Source organism: Oncorhynchus nerka, linkage group LG1 (genome assembly GCF_034236695.1).
Source record: "Oncorhynchus nerka isolate Pitt River linkage group LG1, Oner_Uvic_2.0, whole genome shotgun sequence".
NCBI classification, from domain to species: domain Eukaryota; kingdom Metazoa; phylum Chordata; class Actinopteri; order Salmoniformes; family Salmonidae; genus Oncorhynchus; species Oncorhynchus nerka.
In genome coordinates, this window is record NC_088396.1 from 13,613,088 (window position 1) to 13,626,278 (window position 13,191).

The 13,191-nt window shown below is 42.1% G+C and overlaps 2 protein-coding genes across 7 annotated transcripts in view; both read right to left on the bottom strand.

The window, feature by feature from the left end:
• LOC115144207 (growth factor receptor-bound protein 14-like) overlaps positions 1-4,814 on the bottom strand; it is a 65,700-nt gene extending 60,886 nt beyond the window's left edge. For 2 of the 3 annotated variants that reach the window (XM_029685097.2, XM_065005805.1), the window contains exon 1: positions 4,724-4,811. Coding sequence is in view for 1 of the 3 variants with exons in the window: in XM_029685180.2 (XP_029541040.1) it covers positions 4,724-4,779 (56 nt within the window). In the remaining 2 variants the exon portion in view is untranslated. Of the gene's footprint in view, positions 1-4,723 lie in introns of all 3 variants that reach the window. The other variant, XM_029685180.2, reaches the window with a different exon arrangement.
• A 241-nt stretch (positions 4,815-5,055) lies between these two features.
• Positions 5,056-13,191, bottom strand: part of cobll1b (cordon-bleu WH2 repeat protein-like 1b) — a 35,046-nt gene continuing 26,910 nt past the window's right edge. For all 4 annotated transcript variants that reach the window (XM_029685542.2, XM_029685473.1, XM_029685659.2 and 1 more), the window contains 4 exons: positions 8,677-8,938; positions 8,494-8,579; positions 6,991-8,354; positions 5,056-5,592 (listed from right to left, as the gene is read on the bottom strand). In XM_029685542.2, coding sequence (XP_029541402.1) covers positions 5,536-5,592; positions 6,991-8,354; positions 8,494-8,579; positions 8,677-8,938 — 1,769 coding nt within the window. In that variant the 3' untranslated portion in view covers positions 5,056-5,535. The remainder of the gene's footprint in view (positions 5,593-6,990; positions 8,355-8,493; positions 8,580-8,676; positions 8,939-13,191) is intronic.

The following is a 13,191-nucleotide window of genomic DNA, read 5'->3' on the forward strand; positions in this document are numbered from 1 at the left end:
TCATAGAGTAGCAGTGGCACCCGTTTTGTCCCTTAACCTAGGATCTAAATTGTTGTCGTCATTGCACACACAGTACATGCACGGAAACAAAGCCATATTAGTGCTGTCTCCCAGAGGTCATATTGCATTCTCATACATTCAGCAGCCCCACAAAGTGATCCCCTCTCAGGACTCGATCCAACACGAAGACTGTCCACAGCATTAACCTGGCCTTGTTAGAACAGTCTGCCTTGTCTAGCCTACACCCCAGGTTGGGAAAAACAGTGACGTCTCAATGCTTTCTATTTGGAGCGAAGGATAGAGCTTAGCATTGCTAGATCAACACTGTTATGTACTGTCATTATACGAGTAGTGCTGCTCGTTTCCTAGTCAATTGTTCTTACTGAATATCCTAGTCCCACCCCCCTCACCTAATATTCATGAGTTACATGGGGAGAGCAGGTGAGCTGCAATTCGTGCTACAGTAGGTTGGAAATCACAGATGATTTCGTAGGGAAAATATAAGCTCGCAAAGACAAACAAAGCCTAGGTGTCTTTCATCAAGGTGGTGTGGTTTACGTTGCAGCTGAAGAAACAGGAACGGGTCTGGGCTCATAGTGTGACTGACGTCAACATATGATCTAGCCCCTCGACTATGTTCTCGTTAGGATATGAAGTAAATAAGCAAACATTATCCTCATAATCATCATTAATTATTTGTCTCTGGAGCAGCATACTCCGCACATGCAAGTGGTACTGTGCTTATGGAAAGTGCAGAAACAGCTATTCTTAGACTGTTACGTAGAAACATAATTACGCATTAGAAAAACAGCACGTAACACACAGACTCTCACCCCCATTTGACTTTTACAGCACAACTTACTAAGCAGTCTGACCCCACATGCTCCCCAGTTCCAGCTGGCTACACTACATCAGCTGCTCTAACGGAGGACCTCGTAGAATTCAAATACCTTTCTAATGCTTCATCCTCTGTTGACGCAGAAAAGGGGAAAGCTATAATACCCCAATCTATCATTTCTTGGAGTCCCGGTTTGATGATTAGAGAAAAATGTTGTATGAGCCATTATGTGTATGACTGAGTAGCCTAAACACCTCATGCTGCTAGATGCTAGCAATAGACAAAACCCTGTGACAAAAAAAAAGATTTAGGAAACTTGGCTGTTTTGCTCCAACTCAAGAAGTGCCAAAGCTAAAAGCAGAAGAATACAATTCTCGATCCAACAGGCAGATTACAGTAATTTAATATTATGTGATATACTCTAATGTTACCGACTTCCAAATTTGTCATGTCTACAGTATGTAGACAACACTAAAATTACTACTGTAAAGTAATGTAACTACTGGGAGGGGGCACAAAGAGAGAGAGAGGAAGAGAGAGCAGGAAAGAGAGAGAGAATCAGATTCTCTACACATTACCGTCTGCAATTTACATATCAAATACCACCAAGACTTTTGAGGGATTGTCCGCTTCTTTTTGTCTATCTCTGGTGAATTCTATCCCGAGTCGTGGCAGATGAAGAACTAAAGAAAGAAATCTGGCACAACACATTCAGTACCAATGATGTCATGAATATTGTCATGCTTCTTGGGTATAATCTAAATAACAGGACCACTCCACACCTGTGATTTGCCAACGTTGACTGTTACTATTGAATAACTCGGTATGGTCTTTTTTCCAGATATAGTTTTACACAAAGTTCTGAAAATACTCCCCAATTAGTAGATAAGACTTTGGCCTGAAAGTATTTTCTCAGTAGATTATTACTATTACCAGAAAAGAGTGACACTTAAAAGTGAAGAACACTCAATAATAACTGATATGATACATTTTTAAGTATAGCACCTAATAATGTGTAAAAGCAACTTAAATTGCTTTACAAATCCCTTCTGAAAACAGGGAAAAGACAGCTAAATTCACTGATCCTGGATTTACTGACATGCATGGATAACAGATTTGCCAAGAGGCAAAACATTTATTTTTTTTACCAATGTAGACGGTTCTTCTTTAAAACTGTAATCCTACTCTTAAAAGGATAATAGACTTGAATAGTATTTCAATGATGTTTTCAAAAAGTACACATTGTCTGTTACAGGTGTGATACTGTAACTATACAATACAAGCTTGACTGGTATGCACATCAATGTAAACAGAACCGCATATTTAGTAGGGTTGGACGGTATCCAGATTTACATGCCTTCATACTGTTCCTGTACCATACCAGGGTATACGGTATTACCGGCAGCGCACACAAGAAGAGTTCTTTTTTTTTTTTTTATGCTATCAACTACTTGCTATTTCCCATAGCAGACGCTAGGTAAATGCTAACAAACCCAAGCAAACATAAACTAAATGCAAGGACAGATAACCCAGCACATAAAGTTATACAACTATCTCAAAAGGCTACCCACACTTAATCCTGGAGGGGATTGATGGTCTCTGCTGTAACCAAGAACCTTCCTCTTGAAAGCTAGCCACCTATTTGCTAGCAAGTTAGCAAAACAAATGCATAACTGGAGCCCTGAGTTGGAGGAAATCTATTTGGCACTTAGATAGTCAACTTGTAGTTATAGGATATTTAGCTGGCAAACATTAGTAGTGAATTTCAAGTGTAACTTGATCACCTCTCTTGTGCTGCTCAACACGAAACATAATTTTGCTCCATGCGCTCTTTATAAACAAGCATACCATGTGACTAGCTCAATTGAATTATTGTGAATAAAAAAAATAATTTAAAAGACACTATTGAAAAATCATAGTCAGTATTTCAAAATACCCCGGTATCCGGTCCAAGCCAAATATTTAGCGATACAGTCTTAAATTATTATTATTTTAATTAGCTAAATCCATCAGTTGAGAAAACTGGCATCTGTAAAAAAAAAAAACTTTAAAAAAACTGTTCTCAGTAAATAAAAATGTTCAGCTGGATCCACTTCAGGGGACTATCACATCATGCCCTCTTATTCCACTGCATGAACTCAGGCATTCAACAAAATTACAGGCTGTAATTTACAGCCTACAATAGTATGCTTGTAAACACTCAGACTGCCTGGTGTCCTCAACCACTCTCAATACTGTATATTCAGAGATATCGCTGCTCATTATAATGAAAGATTAACATGCATCTGTCGAGCACACACTCTTTGCAACTAGGAGAAAATACTTGAAAACGTGTAGATAACATTTGCTAAATCTGTTACAGCATAGCCTGTTCCCTGAGTGTACAAAAGCTCTAGGCTGAAGAGCTTTTAGCCTCTGAGTGTTTTGCAGGAGATAGGCCCTAAGTGGATATTTTAGAGGTCTCCTTATCAAACTACTAAAAATACACACCCATTCTTGAAGAATTTTATATGAAGCAATAACCTGCAATGAATTTTCAAACCTAGTCAGGGTTTGGAAGCAAAATGGTTAAAAAATAAAATTTAAAAAAATCATTATTTAATTCCTAATGGCTATGCACCAACTTGATCATGCCTCTTTCAAACTTACTACCTTCAAGACCAAAAGCAAAGACATGATGCTACAATTTAATAATTATTATATTTGACCAATAACAGCTTGACATTTAAGTCATACATTATAAATAATTTAACATTTGTACATAAATATTTTACACATTTAGTCATGGTCAGTTAAGCGCTATAATAGGATACTATTGTTTTTACTTTAGTGACGGTTAGGTGACTGCACCCTATATGGCCTTGTGCTCTAAACAAGTAGGCTAGGCCATATGGATTTCAATGTCGAGCCATGACTCGGTAGGTTCATACAAACAGCCAGATGGCAGTAGTATGGTATTGAAGTGACATATTACGGTAGTCTGTGTGAAATAAAGCGCTAGAATAGTCTATTTGTAATATTCATCATGACAAAGTTGTAGTTTATCGGTTTGTTTTTGCTGAAATTTGTTGAAATTACGTTTTGAATTGTGAATGTATAATGAAGGGTTACAGCCTTTAGTTGTATTTTCCCATAACCTTTCAATTTCCATTTAAGATGCAATATGCAGAAATCGCTCCGCCATTTACTGGTTGCGAAAATTCTATTTGTCCGCCTAAATTCAGTTTATGTGCCAAAACAAGCAGTCATTGTGTAGAGAATCCTTGTACCGTCTAAACCGCTGTGATATACAATATTTTGGGTTATGTAAAAATGTATTTTCAGCTGTTTGATGCTGGTTTACAAAACCGAAAGTAAATGACGCAAAAACTAAAAACGTTAAAGGGGAGGGGGGATCATGAAGGAAACAATAGTATACTGGGCGGTGGAAGGGCTGCAGGAATGCCTACATGCAGGAACGTCCGAATTGTGGGCTGCAGTTGCACACTGTAGATTCTTAGACTTGTTATCAATTAGATTGATAGATCTATAACTCAATGTCTATGTTCATTTGGTCCAGTTGCCAAAAAAGTGACATTGTAGCCTTTTAAAAGCTACATTATTTCACCTCAGCCTCTTATGACATAGACAAGACAGGTAGGCTGCACGTGTTTTACCTTTACGGTCACAATAGCATGCATGACACACATCGTCTGTCAGAAAATAAGATTACGAGTCAACATATTCGAAGGACATCTAAAAACACAATGGATAGGTCGAGGACACCATGTAACCATCGACATTAACATAATTACACAGTAGGCTAGCTGTACTCTTTACCGATATAACTCAAACAATTAGCCTATGCCAGCGCTCCCTAGAACATGGTTTATTGCAACATAATACCTGCCCCTCGCTGAAATAGCACTGTTACTGCATATCGCTTCCTCTCTCGTCTTCATCCCTGTCTTTGAGGTGTTTTGCTCATCTAGCCCACGCGTTCTCCCTAGACAGGTGTTTATATTTACGTATGCGTTACGTCATGCACAGCCCTCACGTTTTACCTGAGGGGTCTGGCGCTGAGATCCGGACTAAAAAAATGGTTCAATCTTGTAGAGAGAAGAATCAGCTTACTTTTTATGGGATGTTGTTTTTTAATAACATGAATTGTCTAGTGTATATGATTTGGTTGCAATTAGTGTTTAAGTCATTCAGAAAATAGTCAGTGAGATACACTCTTTGATTGTCAATAGTTTAATATGCTGTGAATGTAACTTTAATTCATAACAGAGAAATACTTTACATACCAGTGTATGTCCGGGCACAGCTTTATCAAAACAAAATGAGTAACATAAAATAAAATAAATGGACTGAGGAATTTATAAGTACCACTTTCAGGTCAGTCCAATTATTGACCTCTTCAAAATGGTAGACAGTACTAAATAGGCTACTGTATTTTCTCAATGAAAATTACAACTCAATATTAAAACTAATAATATACATATTTGTTGGCAAAATAAGACAGCTGAAAAGTCCAATATGAATCAAATTTCAAACACAGTTGGGAATAATACATACAATTATTTCATAACATCAAAATTATATGTGGAGGACATAAATTACTGTATCTCATAACAAAACAGAAAAAGTAGTCTTCTACAGTGTGTAGGTTGTTGTTAAGACTAGCAACCAAGGTCTTAAAACTATCAAACAAAGTTTTATTCCTCTTTCCTGGGCTCAGGCACTGACAGACTCGAGGGCAGGACATCAGGCTCCTGAAAATACAACAAAAAAGAAGAAGAGGGAACTTGAAACTTAACGCAATTATACATACTACATTCATGTAGTCTGAGAAGGACAAAGGCTTGGAGCTTCAGGGAAGGGGACAGCCAGTGACATGGCTGTTCAGATGGCAGGCCAGAGTGACGCTGAGCCTCAGTACGTGTGGAAAGGAGCTGAGAAGCAAAGGATCATTAAAGACATCTACAGTAAGCACTAGACTGTCACATAACATGGTGTTAAGTGGTGAGGGAGTGTCATATTACAGTAAGCAGTCTATGACACTGTCGCAGTCCCTCCCCACTTAACACCATATTATGTGACAGTCTAGTCCTTACTGTAGATGCCTCTGTTGACTCTTTGCTTCTCAGCTCCTCTCCACACATACTGAGGCGCCGCCCAGGGTCACTCTGGCCTGCCATCTAAACAGTTATGTCATTGGCTGGGACACTGCACGGGTCCCCCACTCCCTGGAGCTCCAAGCCTTTGTCCTTCACCCAATCGCTATTGTCACTGCCCTGTGCTCAGCGGAGAAGACACAATGTACACAATCAATCATGACTCAGAACTGAGTGTGCCAGTCAATACAGAGAAACTCGAAAGAAGACACTGCTGTACCTGCTTTAGATACATCAACCACCACTACACCACGGTATAAGGCCTGGTACAGAGAGTCCTTCAGGAATAACTATGGTAAAAGACGTGCGCTCAGGCTATTCACAAGGAGATACAAAGTGTGGATCCCCAAGGACGGGCACATCATTGACACGCAGGCACACCGGCCCAGTCTCTGATGGAGGGGACGTGTCATAGGTCAAGGTGTCTAAGAGGTGGGATAAGCAGCTAGGATTGTTTACCAGGCCACACTGGGGGGGAACACACCCAACCTAGAAACAAAAGCTCATTGTAGTGTGCTAATTCCATTGAGAGAAAATTGTATATACATTCTCAGAGGAGTACACCTCCCCTTTCCTGTGTTATTCAAAAGTCTCAAAGCTGACCCTAGAGGACATGGGAAAACAGCAGACTGAAGAGTTCATCTGAGGGTAGTCAAATGTTTAAAGATAGCACAGACAGTGAAACATGGATCACTTTTAATTCATCTTGTGAAGAGATTCAATTCTACTGCAAAGTATTTTTAAAGGTAGTCCTATGCTTTGAACTTCAATACAAGTATCAAAGCAATCAACATTTGAGCCTCTGAATTTTAAGGGAAAAGCAACTTTCATTGAGCTGCGAAGATACACTAATCCTCGTTTAGAAATTAATTGAATTAGATAAATATACAGATTCCCACTGTATGTTCTGATATAGAGAATATAATAGTCCCTGGTCAGCTCATTGGATGGCTTCTAATAGAAAGAACATGACACAAAACATCTGCAACTACTCACCTTATCCCCATCTGTTCCTTTAGGATCTTTAACAAAAAAGCTGCTTGTGATTGGGTAGAATGGTGGCGAGCAAGGAGATGGTGAGGTGGACCCAGTGGATAAGGACTGGGACCTTTTGACTGCCGAAGATACAGCTTGGGCAAAGCGGGATGGGGTAGTAGGAGAGTAGGGTTTGGGAGCAGTAAAACTCCTCAATTTCTCCAGGCTCAGTCCTGGGGATGGGGGCGCCCTGACGGGACTGGGCCGTGGAGGGGGCACACTTCTGCTCTCTTCCTCCTTTGGCCTCAGCTCCACCTCAACTATCTCAGCGCCCTCTGATGTCTCCTCGTCCCACTGCACCGGAGGAGGAGGAGGGGGGAAGCTGCCCCCTACTGGCTGCAGGGCCTGCCCTGCTGCTGCTGCCACTACACTGCCTGGAGCCTCCCTCTGGCCAGCGTCAGGACTGGCACTCAAACGTTTCACTGCAGCAGAGGTAACGTAAAACCCAGGTGTTCTTTTGTGCTGTGGCAAGCGGAAAGAGCCAGGCTTGGGTTTAGTTGCGGGTGGAATTCTCATCTCCTTGACCTCTGCTATGGAGCCTGCTTGGTCTCCACCACTAGCAGGGGATGGAATCTTGTCATCTCTTGCAAGAATTATTGTCGTCGGTGTTGAGGGGGAGTGAATAGACTCGATCAGGTTGCCATTTACAGTGCTCTCACTAGTAGTAGTGCTGTGGACTTGCTGAGACTGATAGTCTTCCCGAGGTACAGTAGACTGCAGCTCTGTCTGTTGTGTTCTGACCTGTAGCTGCTCAGCCTCTTTGAGTTCAAGTGAACCAATATCTACTTCCTTCTCTAGAGCCACATAAGGGGACTCCAACGTTAGCTCCACCTCAAAGTATCTCAGTTTCTCCAGAGTCTTCTGAGGCACGATAGTGTACGTAGTCATCCCCACCTTGGGGATGTAGTCCCTGGTCAGCTCATTGGATGGCTTCGGTGGGGCCGGGGCACTTTGAGTGGATGTTTGGTCCCGACGGGCTGCTGAGGAAGGAGATAAGGCAGGTGTGATGGGTTCAGAAGTGGTCAGCAGCTTCTCTGTGGATGTGGACATGTCCCTCTTCTGGACCACCGCTCCAGAGGTAGAGGCTTTGGCAGGGAGACAGGGGGTGCTGGTGGCCGCTGGTGGTTCATCACAGGAGGGGTCAGTGTCCAGTTGATCGGAGGCCTGTGTTCCTGTGCTCTGTGTCACTGGCTGGGCTGCTGGTGGGCTGATAGTAGGAGAGCTCTCAGTACTACATTCACCTTTGGCCCCATCTTGTGTTGTGGAATCTTCACATGGCAAACCTGTCTGGTCACTTATTTCCTCTGCTTGGCATGGAGGGCTTTCTGGAGAACATAAAAAACATGATTTAGTACAAAGTAGACATGGATTTTGCCTCATTGCTTCTAAAGCTTTAGCATTACATCCATAGTTAACGCATTAGGAACTTGATGTATTTGAATTCATCACTACTTGTAAACCTACCAGCACCTTCTGTTTCAGATGTGTCCATCCCCACACTCAGCATGGGAACCGTGCACTCAGCGTTGTTCACCATGCTGTGGACTAGTCTGTCAAAAACAGGAGTTAAGAAAAGCAATGCAAAAAACCGAAGTCAAAGATGCACTACTTCATTCATAATGTAGGACTAACTGCTAGAGTTCGTACTTGCCATCTGAGGACAGATCACAAGACTGATCTTCCCCCGCTGGGCACTCGCTCTCAGACAGTGGGGAGGTCTCCATCTCAGCATGTGGGGCGTCCGGGGATGGAGAGAGACCCTCGGTTCTCTCAGAGTCCACGGAGATATCTGCTGTTGACAGGTTAAGGCTGCTGTTGTCCTCCTGGACATCACTCATAGAGTCTAGGATCACAGAGGCAGTGGTCTCCTCCTGCTCCACGATCTCTTCCAGTGTAGTAGGTTGGCCACCTGCAGCACAACAGGATGGAGATGACAAAGGACAGAGTGAAAAGGAAGCCTGTACAGAATAAAAAAATATACCAAAACATGCATCCAGTTTGCAACAAGGAACTAAAGTAATACTGAAAAAAAATATGGCAAAGCAATTAACTTTGTCCTGAACGCAAAGTTATGTTTGGGGCAAATCCAATATAACACATTACTACTCTCCATATTTTCAAGCTTAGTGGTTATGGGTATGCTTGTAATCGTTAAGGACTGGGGAGTTTCAGGATTAAAAAGAAACTGAATGGAGCTAAGCACAGGCAAAATCTTAGACAAAAAACCTGTTTGTCTGCTTTCCACCAGACACTGGGAGATGAATTTCCCTTTCAACAGGACAATAATGAAAAACAAGGCCAAATCTACACTGGAGATGCTTACCAAGAAGACAGTGAATGTTCCTGAGTGGCTGAGACACAGTTTTGACTTAAATCTACATAATACTCTGTGGCAAGACCTGCAAATTGTTGCCTCGAAATGATCAACAACCAATTTGACAGAGATTGAAGAATTTTTAAAATAATAAATGGGCAAATGTTGCACAATCCAGGTGTGGAAAGCTCTTAGAGACTTACCCAGAAAGACTCAGAGCTGTAATTGCTGCCAAAGGTGCTTCTATAAAGTATTGACTCAGGTGTGTGAATACTTACAGTACCGTGAAAAAGTATTTGCCCCATTTAAAATGCTCTACCTTTGCAAATGTTTGATACTGAATGTTATCAGATCTTCACCAAAATATATAACATTAGACAAAGGGAACCTGAGTGAACAAATAACGCTACAATTACAGTACATACTCATTTTGTTTATTATTTCATAAACAAAGTTATGCAACACCCAATGCCCCTGTCTGAAAAAGTAATTACCCCTTCCACTCAATAACAGGTTGTGCCAGCTTTAGCTGCAATGACTCCAACCAAACGCTTCCTGTAGTTGTTGATCAATCTCATGTCACTGTGGAAGAATTTCGGCCTACTCTTCCATGCAGAACTGATTTAACTCTGCAACATTTGTGGGTTTTCAAGCACGAGCTGCTCGTTTCAAGTCCTGCCACAACATCTCAATTGGGATTAGGGCTGGACTTTAACTAGGCCATTCCAAAACTATTTTTGTTTTTGCTTTTTAGACATTTTCATGTAGACTTGTGTGTTTTGGATCATTGTCTTGCTGCATGACCCAGCTGCCTTTCAGCTTCAGCTCACAGACGGATGGCCTGACATTCTCCTGTAGGATTCTCTGATACAGAGCAGAATGCATGGTTCCTTCTATTAAGGCAAGTCGTCCAGGTCCTGAGACAGCAAAGCATCACCAAACCATCACACTACCACTACCATGCTTGACCGTTGGTATGAGGTTCTTACTGTAGAATGCAGTGTTTGGTTTTCACCAGGCATAATGGGACCCATGTCGTTCAAAAAGTTTTAACTTTGGACTCATCGGTCCATAGAACATTCTTCCAAGAGTCTTGATGATCATCCAGGTGCCTCCAGGTGATTTTTAACAAACTTGAGTCAACTTTTTGGACGAGATGGGTCTCATGTCAGGCAAATATAGACATCGGCCCGATGTCTAGTGTAACGCAGATGTGCAAAACCGATGTCAAAGCTGACGTACCTACGTTATATTAGGTATGCACATGACGTAATGACGCCATGTAAAATTTAGCACAACACAGCATTCCTAACCTAGTCCACAATATCTGCTGTGTGGATCGAGCAGTCAACAAGTCGAGCAGTCATTTGAAAGAGTAAGAACATTTCAGCAAGACAACCAAAACGTCAAGATAATGAAATTCATTGCACTTGACAATCAACTGTCGTGTCGTGGGGGATGTTGGCTTTCGCCGACTAGTCGAGCACCGGTACACACAATAAAGTGCGCTATTTGTCAGATGTTGCCCTACCGGAGTTACACAGTAGTGGCGTCACTGCTATTAGCTTCACGACTGACATTTGGACCAACAATATCAGCCCCATGAGCATGCGGAGTCTGACAGCACAGTGGGTCGTTGAGGATTTCGTACTGAGGAAGGTCGTATTGCATGCTCATGAATGTGCTGGTTGTCATACCTCTGCTGACATTTCAATAGCATTTGAGGACATGTTTGAAACATGAACACACCAGTGTGCTCCATTCGAACAACTGATTTGAGAAAGAACCTCATCAACTGCGCTTGCAGCAGACGTGATACCCTCTGTCATGGCATTGAAACGCCTGCTCAACAAAACTGCCCACACAGGCTGTGAACAATTCAGTTGCATTCTCTCTTTACTGTGTCACCACCATGCTCGATGCTATGTACCAAGACCGCTACTTCGATGCAGACAAGAAACAGGGTTTACGTGAAATGTTACAGACACAGCTGGAGAAGATGGAAATGGGCACAGTGACAGTGCGCACAGAGGAAGAGAGGCTGCGGACAGACAGAGCTGAAACTTCACTGCTTGGCATGTTTGATGAAATCCTGGTTGAGAATGAAACGATTGAACAAATAAACAACGAAACAGCACAGCAAGTGAAAGAAATAGTTTTTGATTATGTTTTACTGGTAATGGGGACACAAGTAAATTCCCCCAAAAATTACTTTTTGGACAGTGTGGTGTGTGTAACCTTTATTTAACTAGGCAAGTCAGTTAAGAACAAAATCTTAATTACAATGAAGGCCTACCCCGGTCAAACCCAGACGACGCTGGGCCAATTGTGCACCGCCCTATGGGACTCCCAAACACAGCTGGATGTGATACAGCCTGGATTCGAACCAGGGACTGTAGTGACACCTCGTCCACTGAGATGCAGTGCCTTAGACCGCTGCGTCCATGTGTGTGTGTAGACTATTTAAAATGTACTAGAATGCATAAAAGGCAGATAAAATGTTAAATATTGGTTAAATCATTTTTTTGGGCAAGGAAAATATTGGTATTTGCTAAAAATGTCACTAATTACTAGTGTCACTTTCACAATCACACAACAGCGAACATAATATTGTGTTCGGGATACTTCAGACAAGTGAATTGGGCTTAATGAAGACATCTAGCATCTCATATTCCCCTCTAGTTCTTCCCTCGGCACTTCAAGGCCATCACAGGGAAACAGAGAGCAGAAGGAACATTCAGCAGGCTGGTTATACAAAAGCTGAGACTCCTCACTGTGCAGTCTGATGTCGAACTGAAATGAACAGCCGTGGGACGTCAGGGAGAGACATCCAGAATCGGGGCTTGATCTTTCCCTGCGAAGTCGATGATGTGAAGCCAGCGGGGGAGGGAGGGCAGATGGAAGATGTAGCAATACAAGCAGAGAGTAGTCACATCTTTTATTCATACGATCTGGGATAATTGGCTAGTGTAGTATTCAAATACTGAACGTACAAATTACGTTTCTATGAAATACACGCAGGTCTGACAACACCAGGAGTTGACGTGTGGAAAGCATAACTGGAGACTTTAAACATGTTACAAAAGACTGGAACAGAGCGGAAACAAGTATCAAAAGAGCCATTTGAAAATGCAAAAAACACAATTCAGAATAAACAAGAGGATGATGGCTAGATCCAACGCAAAGTCTTCCGGGGCTGTCTGTATTGCTGAACGACTGGGAGTGATTAGAACATACTTCATGTATATTTAACCTTTAAAAAGATCACTAAAGATCATTCCTCTCTCACAGAAAGCATGCAACCCAATCTAAGCTAGTCAGTAACAGGTATAACCAAAAGCCGGTATTCAATCAATAGCAGGTAGTGGATTTCCGGAAAGTCCTTTCCGACCTGTTTCCCTTGAAGAACAGTGTGTCTGATTTCCATCACTTTATAATCATAACCCCATTAGAAATCCATGCATTGGATCAAAAGTCTGGAAACGGTCGTTCAATGTATCGCAACTAAGTAATGCATATATTTACGTCTGTATTGTTGTGTTCAAGAGTGTATTTTGTTTGACCTATTTGATGATATTGAGGTGGAAACACGCAGCAAGAAAATCAACAGGACACGTTCATCCGATTGACGGAACGTGTGGGAAGGAGAAGCAGCAGGCCAGCGCAGGAAGAGGAGATGCTTGAGGAGGAGGTGAAAGAGGCAGCAGAGCAGAGTGGGTAGGAGAGACAACAGGAAGCTTGCGCCAGCGCAGAATCTCCCTCGGGCACTAAAGCCTGGTGACGCGCAGGCTGCAAGTTTAGGAGGGAGGAAGTACTGATAGAACGTGGTGTTTACCCTTATGGAGGAA